Source organism: Tyto alba, unplaced genomic scaffold (assembly GCF_018691265.1).
Source record: "Tyto alba isolate M040663 unplaced genomic scaffold, T.alba_DEE_v4.0 Super-Scaffold_45, whole genome shotgun sequence".
NCBI lineage: Eukaryota > Metazoa > Chordata > Aves > Strigiformes > Tytonidae > Tyto > Tyto alba.
Window position 1 is genome coordinate 28172625 of NW_024881321.1, and position 18585 is coordinate 28191209.

At 36.2% G+C, this 18585-nt stretch overlaps 1 protein-coding gene across 1 annotated transcript in view; it reads right to left on the minus strand.

Moving 5' to 3' along the window:
* Window positions 1–18585, minus strand: part of UGGT2 (UDP-glucose glycoprotein glucosyltransferase 2) — a 90294-nt gene that overhangs the window by 41617 nt on the left and 30092 nt on the right. The window contains exons 11-20 of the mRNA XM_042806099.1: window positions 13425–13516; window positions 11698–11848; window positions 10586–10705; window positions 7978–8063; window positions 6705–6840; window positions 5026–5157; window positions 3415–3579; window positions 2845–2968; window positions 2670–2768; window positions 696–790 (exon numbers count right to left, since the gene is read on the minus strand). Coding sequence (XP_042662033.1) covers window positions 696–790; window positions 2670–2768; window positions 2845–2968; window positions 3415–3579; window positions 5026–5157; window positions 6705–6840; window positions 7978–8063; window positions 10586–10705; window positions 11698–11848; window positions 13425–13516 — 1200 coding nt within the window. The remainder of the gene's footprint in view (window positions 1–695; window positions 791–2669; window positions 2769–2844; window positions 2969–3414; window positions 3580–5025; window positions 5158–6704; window positions 6841–7977; window positions 8064–10585; window positions 10706–11697; window positions 11849–13424; window positions 13517–18585) is intronic.

Sequence of the window (18585 nt, forward strand, 5' to 3'; positions counted from 1 at the left end):
GCAACATACCTATTTTTTAATTCCCTTAGGGTGATTCTTGTTTCATTCCTGATTAGTAAATCTAGATGTTTTCCCAATTTCAGTCTAATTACTCTTCTAACCTCCCCAGAAATGAGGGGGTTTTGTCTTTTATATTCATGTGACATTTACTTTACTTTAAATCCTATTAATTATGAAGAACTTACAAATAAGTGAACTCATAAATGTGGATCATCCTCCTAGCATATTAAAACACACACAACAAAATTTTATCTGTCTCAGGAGCATACAAGCAGTATGTGGAAAAATGGTCACTTCATGGCCACAGCTATGCCATATGATAACACAGGAGAACACTGCATAACGGTTCAACATCAACAGGCATTATCCCAGTTTCCCTGGCCCAGGTAACATGCTAGGTTACCTCACGGGAGAAGGTCTGTAACTGGGAAGAAATTCACCCTTCTAACGCACAGCATCATAGTTTGTCTCCTGTATCAGGAGTCCATGGACCAAATGATGATTTACAGGTCTGTAAGATGCCAGTGCTGCACAAGAGTGAAGTAAAACTGAAACACAGTCTCGTAAGTCTGCACCTGACCCACAAAACCCCCCATATTGTTACACCTTTACTTAAGAATATAATTTTAGAATGTGCACAGTGTTGTTAAGAATATATTCATAATCATTATTTTAATAAGCTGCTGGAAACTCACCAGGTGTTTCAAGGCATTAGAAAGCAGTCGTCTCCCAGCTGGTTTATCGAAATCGGCAATAATCCAGATAGTAACAGCATATAATGCATCTTCATCTGAAAATTAAAGATAATCCTGCTTTATATTCTGGAGAATCTTCTCACAACTAATGAACAGTGATTTAATTCTGTTTGAGATTTTTAAGTTTATGTGTGTGTGTGTTTGACTACTGACTTCAACTGTAAGACTAAACTTTGCCACATCGGAATCTTTTGCCCTCTGATTGGAACTAAAGTTCTTAGGAGGTTATTTATCATGTTAATATGAGAGAGTCACTAAAATAGCCAATCTATTGTTGTACCACTGAAACAAAATGGCCCTAAATAATCAGCTAGCTCCAATTAACAAGACCTGCTTTACCAGAGGTTTCTTGTGAACATTCAATGGAGGCTGGTCATATAGTCAGAAATTAAAAGAATTAAGTAGTTACAAGAATGCATGAGTTAGGCCATTCACTTTCCCCAGCAGCAAAGGCACAGTCCTTCAACCAGAGGCAGGACAAAACTTACCATTTCTGGACACAAACAGGAATATACCAAATACAGTACAAAGAAAGTAAACTACTACATAGGTGTACACACAGAAGATTGCCCTTTTTCCTGGTCTATAGTGTCCTATTCTTATTCTTCATATAAGGGCAATGGTACATGAAAAAAATATGCAAAATTATCTGTAGAAGAATATCAGTCCACTTGGGTCTATCATATACACCCTAAAAGGTAATACATGTGGACAGAAATTTTACAAGGTTCTGGTGAGATTCTAGGATGGGGTTGTTATTAAGCATTGGTTGTGGTCCAGAGAAACACACTGGGGACAAATATTTCAAATGCAGATTCAGCTTAAAGGTTATGGGTTTTACACAAGAGAACTGAATCTTAGAGATGATCCTACTGACTGAAAGCCAGTCATTGTTTGACAACTAGGTGGGATGTCCCTGTGATTGTAGACAGAGAATCAAATACAGTTAAATAATTTTATTCTAAAGAAATGTAAGTAATATGACATTTCTTTCCAATAACAGAATAAGTAAAAACTATGTTAATACCGCATAAAAAATACTGAAAGAATATCACTTTGTTAACAGGATTATTCTGTCCCTTGATGGACTGATGTAAATGAACAGTTGTTAACTGTCTGCTCCTACAAGTTAACAAGGTACAGGCTATTGCAAAATACCATGCAGTATTACACCCCCACTGTTGTAACTGCAGTTTCTAACTCCAAGGGAAAGTACTTGCATATGCAGTGAGAATATTTTACATCAAAAAATATTTTAAGTGTACAAAAAAGTGTGAATTTTAGCAAGATAAAAATTTATGAATGAGTGATAATCCATCAGTATATATGTATTTTTTGTTTCCTACAGAAAGACAAAGCTTGAGATTGCAAAATTATACAATCTAACTGGAGGAAAATTAAAGAGATACTGAATGCTAATAAATAAGAAATAAAATCAATTAATCCTTAAATTGTAGAAATGCCTAATTTTGATACAGATATCATTAAGACTATACATTCTTCACTTCATAATGCTGCAACTAAGAGTCACTTGAAAACTGACTATATTCTCTTTAATATCCTCACGTAAAACCGTATTAGTAGGAAAACCGAGTCTGGTTTTGAAGCTGCAAAAGTCTTGCAAAACTTTTTAACTTCATGTCTGTAAACCAAAAAAGCTAGCCACAACATCCATCCCATTTCAAAACTACAAAATCTAAAATAACTATCCTGTTAATTATAATTTGTGTTTATAAGATTAGGATATGATCTAGCTCCTGAAAAAAGATACTGGGATATTGGAAAATTTATTTATTTACATGGGATCCTTGGGATACTTACTTGGGATATTTTACTGGCTAATTTCAACAGTTTGTAATACCTATATATATATTTTATATATACACAAAAACTCCATATAGAAAATGAATGTACCCTTTTTTGTTAAATACTTCATGTTGTCTGAAATTACAGCACTTTTATCTTGTGAGTCCAAAAAGGAGAAAGTAGAGAAGTCCTCCACATCAAATGGAACTGCAAAAAGTAAAACATAACATGTTAGACTTTTAAAAAGGAAAATTGTAATAGCCAATCTGAGAAAAGTAGTTACCAGATGTGGATCTGAAATGTATGTATCTTCTTTCTGCTCCAAGAATAGTTGGGTTTATACGGGAAACTACATTGTGCTGATCCATAAGAAAATCCATTGCATTTATATGATCATTTAACAAACCCTGTAGTAAGAGGAAAAAATTAAATCTGTACTTTTATAGTTTCAAGACAAACAAAGAACAAGTATTTGTGCAATCTTTCAACTGAGCTCAAAAAGCTTCTCTATACACCAAGTTACGGACAATGTAAAGTCAAAAATGTATATATATCTCACAGATAGTATTTCAAAATATCAGATACACATTTTTCAGTGATCAACTGCAGTACATTCCCAGGTTCTTGTTGAGAAATTCCATATAATTACTATGTGCTTAGTTGGTATTTCAATCTTGTATAATCTAAATATATTATTTCAAAACCATGACCACAAATTAATGTAACAATGTAATTTCAGTTGTGATATTATTAATTTCAAGCCACCTCATTATAAAAAAAAAAATATTTAAAACGCAACTCAATTCACTGCCAAATATTTCATCTTTTATTCATTCAGAAATGTTACACATACCATGAACACTGCCCTCTGGAAGAACCCGGTGGCATCAATAATCCTCTGAAGAATAACTGTCTCTAGCTCTGCAGCATCCATCTCTTCTCTGTTAAAGGGCACACCATTAAACAGAGCTTGAGGCAATGGACCCAGGCCAGTCTTTTTATAAAAGGTTGCTCCTGCCTGATCATAGCAGAAATATCACAAGATTAAATAGACTGTGGCTGACTGTAGCAAAAAATGAAACTAATATCAAGAGACAATGAACTCTAATCTCCAAGCACCATTCACTGTCATACCTCCTCATGAGTAGCAGGGACAAAACAGGAAATGTTTGGAAACCAAACAGGACACATGGGACTCCTTTTTCAAATAGAATGACAAAAGAAATTGTAGATCTATATATGGTCTCAAACTTCTGCTTTATCATCTTGCTGAGAAATACTATTTTATTTTGCTTAACGTTCTTAGCAAAAAAAGTATTAAGTAAATAACATTGGAGAAGGACCTTAAGACTGGCATACTTTCAGGCGGATCTACCTAGACCTTTTCCCCAAAGACAGCACCCGAAAAAAAACTCAAAAGGCTTTTATGTTCAGAAGCCAAGCCTTATTTGATAAGAAAGTAGAACAAGTTAATTTTTCCTCAAACAGAGAAAAGTCAGTGAGGCAAACAGAAGTAAAAAGGAATTGTAACCCACTCTTCCTATTCTGCATCCTTTCATGTTTTCTTTCAGTGTCACTTTCTGGATGGCTACAAACTCTATGGCAGTATCTGTGCGTCCATCTTTCCGTCGTGCCGCCGTCACCTCCCTGATCTTCATCAGAGTTTCATTGCCCCTGCTTGTACAGGGGGATTCCTCCTCCTGGCTGTCTGTATTTTTCTTCCTTTAATATTCTCTATGGGAAGCTCTCCTCCCCTAAGCATATCCAGCTGTTTACAGGGCAGATTCAAACTGCCCTTCTATACGAAGCCTCCACGCAACTCAGTGAGGAACAAGCAGCGTAAAGGTGAATAGCAGCTTTTTTTCTGGCTGCCGTGAGGCACCTTTTTAAAGGACCATAATATATGTTATACACAAATTTTAAAAGGAAATAAATATGAGACATGCCATGTGTCGGAAACACAATACTGTATAGACGGCATGGCTGAAGACACATAAAGGAAAACTGGTTTTATATGTATTTTAGCAGAAAATTGTCTACATAATCAATGATAGATAAAAAGATGTCTTCTCTATAGCCTTTAAATCAAAATTCATGTCTTTGTTTCCCAAAGAAAATTATAACCAGGAAGCACAATTAAAGGAAACTATTTGTCTAGAAGACAGGCTTCAGTAACTTCAACAGAAATTCAACAATTTCTGCAGTGTGAGAGAGACCTCCTGACATGCACACTAGGAAAAAATCTTGTGCTCCTGAATGCACAGGCTATGGTAAATTTTAATAGTGAGAGCAGTAGTGCAGAAACCCTTTGAACATTTCCACTAATGACTGAATGATGGCTGAAAAAAAAATTTACTCAAAGATACTGTATTTGCTCACTTTAATATTTAGCAATCTTTCAGCTTAGCAAATGCAAAAAAAAACGTGTACTGAAATATTTCTTACCACTTCGTTCTCAACATACCTTCCTCCCTTCATCATATTCAGAATGAACACCCAGTATACTCTGAACATCAGCATGTGGGTATTCACTTATAAGAAGATCTTTCACATGATTTACTGTTAGAACATTTCCATCTTTCACTTCATGGTACATCTGTAAAAATTACAACAGAAATTAATTTTAAAAATTTAATAAATGGTCAATAATAATTTAATAAAATTTATAAAAGTAAATAAACAATAAAGTAAATGTATTTTTATAGTGCTCTAGTAAATTTTATACTGGTATACTTTTATATTGCTTTAGTAATTCTTGTAATTTAGTAAATCACCATCACACATACGCACAATTTTTCATCAGAGCACTGTTCTGGTTAATTTATTATTATACCTCTAGTCTAAATCTGAAGTGGCAAAGGAAATACACTTATGTGAGCTGAATGTGAAAGGTTACTTCTCTCCACTGATTAGAGAAGGAATCTAAATTCTCACTATAAACTACCTAACCATGAGTATTTACTTGAATCTATGAGATGAATCCAAGCCTGAATTAGTCAGTGATACTTTTTCCTAGAGTGACAGTTTTTCTTTACCAATGCTATTTTATTTCATAGTATAAGATTTTATTACTTTCATCAAACATACAAAAGAAATGTGAAGTGTAAATTATTAAATACATTTCTTTTCAAATGAGAAACAATACATTTCCCTCTAAAGCTCCGAGTATCTCAAACCTGTATTTTATTGATTTTATTTTTGTTATCCTCTAATTATATTTATCATCCCCCCTCCTTTTTATATTATAAAACAAAGTAAATAGAGGAACACAGTATTTTAAAAAGCACACTGTAAATTGGTATTTTATCATCTAGTCATGAATAACAGTCATGCATGTGTGTCAGCTCCTAACGCTTGTGGATTTTTATTTCTCTTCCACGGTATTCCTAGTTACTTCAGTTCCTTTCATCTTAAGTTCTCTGAGTTTGTCCATGACATCAGTTTCTAGACACCGAACAGAATAATAGAAAACAGAAGTAAGAAAAAAATGTTACGTATTAATACCTTATTCTCTGATATAATTTTGTTTGCAGTCTTCACAGACTGCTCACTTTATTTCCCTCCCTTCATCTCTCATCTCTGAAATTCCTGTCTTTACATGAACCTGCATTCTCTCACACAGAAAAACCTTTCTCATTCATTAAGCTGCAAGCCTGGAATATTTCTGTTTCCTACACCCATGAACTCAAGCATGAACAAAAAAGAACTTATCTTACTCTGTTTCAGGTTCTACCCTAGAGAACAGCCAAGGGTTTTTCAAAGTTTATAGGACTGCCAAAGTAATATTAAAATGCCTGCACTCAAAGAGATACAGAACACAATGACAGGTACACCACGTTAACACAAATAGTACAGAATCATTTTTCACAAGAAAATACTAAAAGCTGTAAGGCATGCATCTACCTTTTTACATTCTTGAAGAAAGCCTGTAGATAGGTAAAATGACAAGAGCAAGTTGGTTTCTGGAGGAAAGTATTTCTGCAAATCATTCTATAGCATATTAATCCTATACACATTTTTAATAGTTTACTTCCATGTAAAGAAAATGCAAATGTATCACGTTGTCACAAGGCAGCAAAATCCTAATTATATAATAAAGTAATAAATAAATTTAAAGAAGGTTTTTCTTGTGAAAGAACTAACATTAAATATCGAGGTAAAGGCTTGAGAGCTGTCAGATTCCTCTGCAATGTAATTAAAAGTTCTCCAAAGGGCTATTCCAGCATCTTCATTTCCATCAATTTCTTCTTTTGTACTTAAAATGAAAACAAATCCAATTCTATAAACAAACAAAAAGAGATCATACATTTTCACCAGTTTCACACACATTCGAATACCAACATAGAAGAGGGTTCCAGGTCTGGAATTCTTTGATCTCCAAATGCATGAAGGCCAGGGAAATATTCATGAAAAGTACCTTGTTGCTTTGTTCTTTTTATCATACCCAGCTCCCTGTGGCTTGCTGCGGACAGACTGACCTAAATGGACCTTTAGTTTGATTGAGTTTGGCTGCTATTATGCTGTTATGTATCAGAAAAGGCAAATTGGGTTCTAGGCTATTTCATCCTCATGGACTGAAGCAGTATTGTCTCCCAGGTAGTGACAAGTGACAAAAAGCACAGATAACTAATATCCATCCTCCACTACTGTTTTGCTATTGAACAATAAAAAGTGAAACAATGAACAGAATTAGTGAAATTTTAAAGGAAAAATGAAAAACCTGTACTTTGTTGAGGAAACAAAATTCCATTTCACAGGAAGATTTAAAATATTTAACATGGAATTTACCTTGCTGGATCTTGGATCTACTTTGGACACCCTTCTCTTATTTTATAAGCTGCAGAAATAAATAGGCACTTATGAGAGCAATTAATTTTTTCTTAAAGTAGGCATCTCAGATCAACCAGACTCTTCCTCAGAAGTTTCTCCTTTTCTCAAATGACAACTAGTTCAGACTCAGATAGCTAATTTTTAGATATTCAAAACTTGGTGAGGATAATCTCACTACGGTCTTTAAGTATTTATTAAAAACAAAATCAGGTAAAGCAACCTCAATTGAAAGAACAAAATTTAAAAATGCCATCAAATCATGTTTTACTTAGAGAATATTTTGCTTAGAATGCAACTTCCTATGAGCATCCAGTGGGACTACCAGACAAGCTAATTTATCATCAGACTTTTGCAGCTCATTTTCCACACACTCAGGTATGTTATCCATTGCAACCTATTTGCTTAGGGATACATAGTACCTGAGTAACCTTAACACAAGTGGGTAACTACTGTGTCTTACTAGAATGTTGTTGCATTGGACTGTATTTGAATTCACATCTTTGCCTAGCAGAACAGAAGATGAAGAAGACAAAAGGTAAGAAACCTCCTTTTAAGACTTTTCCTCAAGACTTTCAGCTTTCCTTACCTAAGTGGTACATTATGATGATAGAATAATTCTGCCAGTTTCATATAATCACCTGTATCTTCTTGGACAGGATCAACAAAAAGTACCTAAGAAGAGAAAATATATTGTACAGCCAATATTTATTTTTGATGTCTGTTTTTATTTTTTTTCAGACATAAAATCTAAGAACAGAACATAAATTTCCAAAGGAGCTGTGCACCTCAACTGTTTTCCATTTCCTAGAGAATTAATTGGAAGAAAACATTGAGTATAGATGAAAATAACTTCAGATTTAATGAATTTGGACCAAATACTGAAGTTTATTGAACTTCAAACCAAGTAATATCACTACTTTCCTTTGAAAAAACTCTGTGCCAATACTTTGTTTTTATTAACTTGCTGATGCTGATTTTTCTATTCCTTCTTTCAACTAACTCTCTTCTGTTGTGAAAACAAAACTAACAGAATATCCTGACTCAAAGCTAACTAAAACCCAAAGCATTGGAAAAGAATTCTTCCTTCCTGTCTCACATATCTTCGTATTCGCTCTTTCACTTATTGTAGCTTCAAGTGTAAAATCAGATCTTTCAGATATGCACAATCTAAAACTGAATTCTGTCTGCACAAGTAGATTATCCTTATGCAGATTTAATGATGACATTGGTACATTATTTATTCAGCTTTGCATTGCAACTCCCCTTAGAATTTATCGTAATTTTGCTAGAGTAGCTGAAATACAGCAGAATAATTTTAAAAATTTTGGACACTCCCTCCCCCTTACAGTGAAATATGTTGCAGATTTCTATAATATAGCTGTTATATTCATCTATGCCAGTATTTTACTTTGAATACATAATGCAATCTAATTCCTATTGCACACATCTTATGCATCATTATAAATATACTTTTTTTTATTACATATTGAATGTATTTTGGTTGTCTTTTTTTATATTGAACGTAATGTCACTCATAGTGACTGCCATCAGTGGACAAGAAAAGAGCTACAGATGTCATCTATTGGACTTGTGGAAAGCCTTTGACCTTTTGATAGTGATTTCTTGGCCTTTGATATGGATTTGATGGATGGACTATTCAACAGATAAAGAATTGGCTGGATGCTCACACCTAGGAAGTTGTGATCAATGATTCAATGTCTCGGTGGAGATCAGTGACAAGTCATGTCCCTTAGGGATCTATATTGGCATCAGTACTGTTTAAAATCTTCATCAGTGACATAGATGGTGTGATTGAGTGCACCCTCAGCAAATTTGCAGATGACACCAAGCTGAGTGGTGCAGTTGACATGTCTGAGGGACGGGATGCCATCCTGAGGGACCTGGACAAGCTCGAGAAGTGGGCCCATGTGAACCTCAACAAGGCAAAGTGCAAGGTCCTGCACACGGGTCAGGGTGACCCCTGATATCAATACAAGCTGGGAGATGAAGAGATTGAGAGCAGCCTTGCTGAGAAGGACTTGGGAATACTGCTGGATGAAAAACTGGATGTGAGCCAACAATGTGCACTCGCAGCTGAGAAAGCCAACCGTATCTTGGACTGCATAAAAAGAAGCCTGACCAGCAGGTCAAGGGAGGTGATTGTGTCCCTCTGCTCTGCTCTCGCGAGACCCCCTCCAGAGCACTACATCCAGCTCTAGAGTCCTCAGTATGGAAAAACATGGACCTGCTTGAGGAGGTCCAGAGGAGGGCCACAAAAAAGATCAGATAGCTGGAGCACCTCTCCTATGAGGACAGGCTGAGAGAGTTGGGGTTGCTTAGTCTGGAGAAGAGAAGGCTCTGGGGAGACATCATTGCATCCTTTCAGTACTTAAAGGAGGCTTATACGAAAGATGGGAATCTTTTTACCAGTAGTAGTGACAGAACAAGAGGTAACAGTTTTAAACTACATGAGAGGAGATTTAGATTGGATATGAAGAAATGAGGGTGCCGAGACACCACAGGTGTCTCAGAGGAACACGTTGCCCAGAGAAGCTGTGGCTGCCCCCTCTCTGAAAGTCTTCAAGGTCAGGCTGGACAGGGCTCTGAGGAACTTGTTCTAGTGGAAGGTGTCCCTGCTCATCGCAGGAGGCTTGGACTAGATGACCTTTAAAGGTTCCTTCCAACCCAAAGCATTCTACAAATCATACAATTACCTTTTATAATTTAAATTTCAATTTAAGTAAGCAGTAGTTGTTTCCTTGGCTTGATAAGTGATACAGAACGCTATGTACAGAGGAAAAATTAGGCTACAGGACATTCATAATTAGTATGCTTTATAACTTAAATATTTTTGTACCTCAGTTCACCATCTCTAAAACAAGGACAGTTATCACTACCTTCTCTCAGCATTGTACTATGAAAAAAACTCATTGATAGGAGTGAATTATCTATACATAGCATGGAACTGAACAGAAAAGCTCCTGATAAAACTAAGCCCAAGTTCACTTCTGGAAATCAGACTAATAATCACATACAGCTCACTAGACAAAAAGATTTTTCACTATTAGCAGTCCCACATAGAAAATGTGAAATTATAACCTATCTTAACAATGAACACAGCATGTGTATTTCTCAATAAATTGTCTGTCCATATATCAATACATATGCAAAAAAATTAAATTCTCCAAACTTACCAAATTATATAAATTGCGTCTAATCTGCTGTATAACCCCAGGGAATGTGGGTTTTAGCAGTTCCTGATAGCTTGCAGGCCATGTACTGTAGCTGTGATCTTGTTCTATATTATTAACCCACTAAAACAAAAAAGGCAGACATTTAAAAACCACACATTAAACATTGAGTGAAACATGTACATACAAATAAAGATATTTCAAAACACATGGAAAGCCTGGAAGGAGTAAAATGCTTTATCTTCTTTTTGAAATAGTAACAGAAAATAGCTTAGCAAATTAAAATTTTTTCCTTTTCAACCAAACTGTTCAAGGTTTTTATTTGCAGTACATAATAAAACTAATAATGGATGGAAAAGGAAAAAAGGCCATTTGTACTCTGTATCAGGATGTGAATAAAACCATTTTTTCAAGTGTGGAAACTACTTTCATAATACAAAAGTCATAACATATCACACAGATATGCGTGTAAGACAGCATAACCATCTTGTAAGACAAATACAGTATTTATCTATAACCTGCAGCAGCACTTTAGAAATATCAAAATAACTAATTACTGTATGGCCAATTTGTTCTTCTACTGTTTTTTGTGCAAGTCTGTCTATACTTGGAAAGCAAAAGAGTGAATGGCTCTTTCAGGTGAAGAAAATTAACATTTTAGTGCCTTTTCCACTGGGGTATATATAACCTTTGTAATGAAGACTGGATAAATTTTGAAGATGGGAAAAAAGCAGAGTCATTAGAAGCAAGATATTTAAGTCGTCCACAATCCACATATCATACTTGTAAAGTACATTTGGCAGTCTTGCACAATGCAAAGATATTCTGTAGCTAGATTAATTGCTGTGAAGTCAAATTCTATAGCTATGAGTGTGTAACTACTCGAGTTATACTCCTCTTTACTTTTAAACATCTTACATCTTAAAATTTTAATAAGGTATAGGCTAGAGAAAATTACTCCTAAAATATATTGAAGGGATCACCCTCCAAAATATTTTAAACTGCTTACCCATGTATGGTTTTATGCATAGTATTTCAATTACACTACAAAAAAGACAGTCTCATACATAATATTATCAAATATGTAATAAATAAATGTATGTTTAATTACTTACTATTATCGAAGAGTGACGAATATCTAGCACATAACCGCCATCTGTAGGATGTATATGCAATCTCATAAATTTATTCAGGACCTCCTCTTTGATTCCAAGTTCATGAAGGCCATGCATCACTTTTCCTTCCAGTTTAAGAGTCTCTAAGATACTTTTTCAGGAAGACAAAATGCATAATGACTACATAGTACTCTTGTCATGACATAAAAAGAAAAAATAGTTCAAAGACTATTAATGTGAGGATTATTTCTGGTATTAAAAATAATTTTTACCTTCTGCAGTCAAATGTTTACAAAAAAAATCAATTAATAACACTACATGTCTCCAACTTATTTCAAAACAAAATTAAAACAGATTATACAACTCCTTTGTTCATTCACATTTACTTTATTTGAAGGAATCTCATCCATCCTTAGTAAGATGTGGCAGAACAGCAAACTGGAAGGTTGCTTGCTGCATTGTCCTGACTGAGGCAGAAACCCAGGCTGGGGTTACCCTATGAGGAGGCTTTACAAGTGTGTAGAGAAGCAGGCAGCAAGTGACAGAGACACAGATGAGCTGTGAATCTGCATCATGGCAGAATCCTGAAAACAGCATGGAGGAAACACATATCTACACTTCTAGAAGAAGACTGTTTCCCAGAAGACCCAACAGGACTCTGAAACATTTGTGGCAATCTGAAAATTCAATATGATAATGGAAACAAACCTGAAGTACTCACCAGGAGAACATAGCAGGCAAGATTTTACAAATGCTTTTATTTCTACCTTGTTTCATGTTGAGTTTTATCTATTCTGAAAGGTTTCTTCTAACATATTTTGAAATGAAACCTAGCATTATCATTAAAGAGTGCTATTAATATTTGCATCATTACCAAAAAAGATGCAAGTGAATCCCATATCAAAACTCTCGGTGAGAAAAAAATTAAGTAAAAGTTGCAAGTATAAATGCTAAAACCGAGAACATTTAAGAATCTACATAGAGCAAAAGACATTTTGATTTAAAAAATACAAAACAAAAACCTCGTAGACACTGACAAATCATAGGAACATGAAAAAACCCTCAGCCTTAGCATCAGTAGATTTACTGACAGTTTGCAGGCCACCAACGACTATTTTGAAGTAGTCATGTCTGTCCTGATGCTGACAACAGACAGAAGAATGAAAGGGAAAATGTTTACAGTTTATGAGTGCTTGCATAAAAGAGGTGAGTCACGCCCAAAACAGTTATACTATAATTACACAAATTGGAAAAAGATTTCTTATACCAAAAAGAACTAGTTCAGCATTAACAGAACTTATTATACAAGGTGGCCAGACACAGACTCAAAAGCATGCCAAAAATAATCCAAGGTGCTGTGTATCTTAATGCCTGCAATTTCTTTTGAAATTTTTAAGAATTACGGATGTAAAAGCACTTAACTTACTTGTGCTTTTCCCACTTTTTTATATATACTTGTTGGATTCCTTCCATTTCCAAATTAATTTTACACGGTGAATCATAAAATTTTAAGCAAATGAGGAAACACATTCCAAGAGAAAATGGTGTTTTCAACTACTTATTCAATGTTCATGTTCAAAGCAAAAGCACTGTAAACCAGCATTCCCTCTACTGGAGCACTTCCTGGCCCCCAAAAAGCAACAGATGAGATTATTTATCACCACAAGCACAACTTCTTCAGTATTATTCATAATTCTGTAACTGTCAAACAAAATGTACCATCTTACCTGAAAGGATCATGAAAATCCAGGTCAATATGAATGCCATTTAGAAATAAACGTGCTTCTCCAGGTTGGATTCCAAGTATTTCATGAAAATGCTAAAAAGTAAAAAGTAGTGGTGCTAACTTACTTAGGTATATGTCAACACTACCACATATATAAATATATATACAAATAAATAAATAATTAAACTTTAAGTAATTCTGTAAATCAGAGACATCAATTCTCTTCCACAAAATTTCTCCTTTTAGCTGAGTGTTGTCAGTAAACATACTGACAACATACTTCAATGAGTGATATTTAAACACAATTTCAATGTACAAATACAAATGAAAATAGCTGATAATTCTCCCCAAACAACCTACCTGTACGAGGTAGAGACAGGGACACATTCCCAGTGTCCGACAACAGAAAGTTAAAATACACACACATACAGAAATATGTTTTGTACATTTCTGAAAAATTACTCTTACATATCCATTCAACAAAAGGAAGCCCTATGCATGTCCTATAGACCTCCACTTGAAAGTAGCTTTCTCAATAGCTTAACATCTTTCATAATTCCAAAAAATGTGTAGTTGCAATTGTTACAGGGATTAGGAAATACAGACTTGAAACACAGAATCTCATCTAACGAAGGGACCTTGGAAAAAACACAGAGCAGAAAGGGATTGTACATCATATCCTTGCTTTGCAAAGAATTAAAAAAAAAATCCCCAATAAGTGAATACAAGATGAAGGAAGTAATTAGGGAGCAAAGTATGCCTTATTTTATTTCAGAGAGCTGTGAGGCACCACACTGTTCAATTTATGGTGGCTGTAGCAAGATAAGTAACAAGAGCAAGAGAAGTAGTTTATTCCAACTCACCCCATAAGGAACAGTCAGATTTCCAGACATGTCTCAATTCCCAACAGAAGAATGTAAAGCACAAAAAATATGCAGTAAAAATAAGCCAGATGAGAATGATATATTTTTTTCCACATTTAGCTCCCACTTGCTGAACAAAAAATGCACTTCCAACAAAAGCATACTTAGAGCAAGCAACTCAAGCTGCATATATTATTCTACTTATAAGCTTGCCATGGAAGAAATGAGGGGAAAAAACTGGAAAACATTGAAAGTGATATTATTTCTTGAAAGTAGTCTGGTTACTTTCACACAGTCAAATGTAAGCAAACTCAAAGTTAACTAAGTTGTGACATTACAAGTGCAACCCCATATAAACCAGACAGTTTACCTGAAGCTCCTTGTAATCCAACATATTTGCATAATCATAGAACCACAGAAAGGTTTGGGTTGGAAGGGATCTTGAAGATCATCTAGTTTCAATGCCCCTGCCAGGGGCAGGGGCACCTTCCCCCAGCCCAGGGTGCTCCCAGCCCCGTCCAACCTGGCCTGGAACCCTTCCAGGGAGGGGGCAGCCGCAGCTGCTCTGGGAACCTGTGCCAGGGTCTCACCACCCTCACAGAAATAATTTCTTCCTTATATCTATTCTAAATCTCCCCTCTTTCAGTTTAAAACTGTTACCCCTCGTCCTATCCCTATACTCCCTGATAAAGAGTCCCTCCCCACCTTCCCTGTAGCCCCCTTTACATACTGAAAGGCCGCTATAAGGTCTCCCCAGAGCTTTCTCTTCTTTAGGCTGAACAGCCCCAACTCTCTCAGCCTGTCCTTATAGCAAAGGTGCTACAGCCCCCCTGATCATCTTCATGGCCTCCTCTGGACCCTCTCGAGCAAGGTCCATGTCCTTATTATTTGTGGGGCCCCTAGAGCTGGACACAGCACTCCAGGTCGGGTCTTATGGGAGAGTGGAGTAGAGAGGCAGAATCCCCTCCCTCAGCCTGCTGGCCACACTTCTCTTGGTGCAGGCCAGGATACAGTTGGCCTTCTGGGCTGCGAGCGCACACTGCTGGCTCGTAGTCTGTTTTCCATCTACTAACACCCCCAAGTCCTTCTCTGCAGGGCTGCTCTCAATCCACTTATTGTCCAGCCTGTATCTGTGCTTGGGATTGCCCCAACCCCTGTGCAGGACCTTGCACTTGGCCTTGTTGAACTCCATGAGGTTTGCACAGGCCCATCTCTCGAGCCTGTCAAGGTCCCTCTGGATGCATCCCTTCCCTCCAGCCCATCGACCGCACCACGCAGCTTGGTGTCACTGGTGAACTTGCTGAGGGTGCACCCAGTCCCCCTGTCCGTGTCACCAACAAAGATGTTAAACAGCACTGGTCCCAACACTGACCCCTGAGGAACGTCAGTCACCACTGATCTCCACTCAGACATAAACCCACTGGCTGCAACCCTTTGAGTGCAACCTTCCAGCCAATTCCTTATCCACCGAGTGGTCCATCTGTCAAATCCATGTCTCTCCAATTGAGAGACAAGGATGTTGTGCAGGACAGTGTCAAATGCTTTGCACAAGTCCATGTAGATGACATTAGCTGCTCTTCATTTATGCACCAGTACTGTAGGTCTGTTGTAGAAGGCCACCAAATTTGTCAGGCATGATTTGCCCTTAGTGAAGCCATATGGCTGTCACTAATCACCTCCTTAGTCTCCATGTGTCCTAGCGTAGTTTCTATCACTCATCATTCAATGAAAAGGTACAATATTCCTTAGTATATATAAACATTTTCACAACCCAAAGCAAAATGGAAATATGTAATGGCACCTAATACCAGCATATGAAAGGCAGGACTCACTATGAAGGAAAAATGCAGCTGTAATAAGCCTGAGCCTTACACAGAAAGAATTTTTATGAAAGTCCAAAACCTGTCCTTGACCTTGAAAAAGAGCTTTTGAAATTTGTAAATTTGATTTAGTCTAATGGTGTAACCTGAACTTTTAATGCTTTCATTGCTTTTTTGTATGTAGATTTACAAAAAAGTAATATAATTATTATGCTTGTTATAAAGTATCTAATATACTCAAACTCACATATAATGTGAAGAATATTGTGGATTTGGGAGAGACTGCATCCCACCAATGCTAAGAAATTGTCAAAAAGACTTTTTTTTTTTAAATTTAGTTAGCTATTATCTTTCATGAACATTTTAGTAGGCACCTAAAAAATGGATGTCAGTGGGCTTTCAAAAATCAGGAGCATAATGCATGGCAGTATGTTTCCTGTGGTAATACAAAGAAAAAAAGAAAGGGATAATTTACTTTCCTAATATATAAAGCTCACTTTATTCCCAATCATACTCATATAAATTACAGATTTTTATTTTTTTTAGATGTCCCAAAACTTGGTACAGAAGAACAAGAACTATCTTCTTTACAACTAGCTACTGCTTTGGATTACTCCAGCTCAAGTGCAAGATTTCATACTTATCTTTGTCAAACCTCATACAACCATTTAAACAAAACCTAGAAGTAGCGGCCAGTGTCTGACATATACATTTTTCCTACTCAGTTTCACACAGAATTACATGCCCTCCCAAGGTCTCACTCTACACATCCCTTTTAAGCAGCCAAAATTCATAGATGGCCAACAATCCCAAATGCAGCAGATGAAATTTCTGATCATTTTACCTACACAGAGTTTGATCCTGAGACAGAACCAAAACAGGCAAATGGGACAAAATTAAAGCGCCAGGCACACAGTGATGAGACTTCTCTGCACAAGGCAGAAAAGCACCCAAACTCCTAGGTATAACTGAAATTTTTCTGTAGTTAGGAAATCCAATTTGGATTACAGTTTTAGTACCAGAGTTGTGTCACAAAGTACTGTGACCATGGAAAAATCTCCCTTAATGCCACTGGACTCAAGGAGTGAACAATAAATATAAAGAGGATTACAGTGTCAAGAAGTCTTACCAGCATCCTTCAGGTTTCTTGCACAGATCTTGTGAGATCAGCTAGAACAGGCCCTCTCCCTGAAGCACTAAAATGAGCATTTAGGATAAGATACCTCTTAACACTACTGAAAGCTTACTGGTCATTCCTATAAGCCCAGGTACATAAACAGAGATACCAAGAAAAACTGCAATTGGCTGATGTAGGTCATAAAAATCCTAACACTAACTAAAATGAATGCAGGAACAACTAAGTAATTATCAGCCACTGGGTACTGAAATAAGAGTGTAGAAGTTTTTCAAATCCTTCAGTACAGCAGTAGGAAAAGAACTAAGCTGAATCAGAGCTGAGACTCGTTACACAGTTTCGATGCTGGGCATTTGATTGTACAGAAGAGCATCCACTTGTCATAGCAACTTTGATGGCAATAGTATTTAGGCATCCAAGACTAGAATTTAACGCTGATAATACTCATACAGTATTTTCCTGCTAAACTGGCAGCAAATTATTGTACTGGAAATTACAAAATGTGTTTAATGAGATTTTATATTTTCTTTTATCTAAAGCAGTTCTTTGTCTAAGTTAGGTATCAATTCATTACACCTAACTCATCACATGCCTTCCAACTTTTAATACCTTTATTTCCTCCCGTTGCATTTCCTATTCAACTTTCATTATCTTGAGAGGGAATCATCCAGTTACACGCAGCATGAGATCATATCTCTCCTGCTGCTAGATGGATGTACTGCAGTTCAAGAACACACATGCCAATTTATTGTGCTCTAGCAGCAGTGTTCAGGAAGTTTCCCTACTTTTATTCAACAGACTTCAGCTTTAAGCTGTATAAAGGCCTGTAGCCTTTAGACTACAGGCAGGATATAGTACGAAATTTAAACTTAGTGTGATAGGTGCCTAATAGTTAATAGCTCTTAATGTATTTAATACAGTCCTAAAATCATCGGAGTGGATCCAGATGACCAACCACATAGATATCCAATGTAATATATTTCATTATAAGGCATCTTGGACTGGAAAGTATGTGTCAGGCAAAAGGGAATGGATATCCCAGCAGACACCTGCCAGATCTGTGTGGCTATCTTGGATAGCCTATGGTACCTCAAAAGACATCAGAAATTCGGGTTTAGGCGACTCAATCATGACCCACAGAACCACCAGTGAGTAAGCTAAATAGTTTTTAATGTCCATTGACTACATCTTCATTGTCATAATAGGAGTTTATATACCATATAGATGTGCCTAAATGCAGATATCTTAATTTCAAACTAAATCTTAGTTACTTTTCCTAATCCTTATATTTAGTAATATTAGACATTTTAATTCCTGATACACCTTTACTTTTTTTGCTCTTTG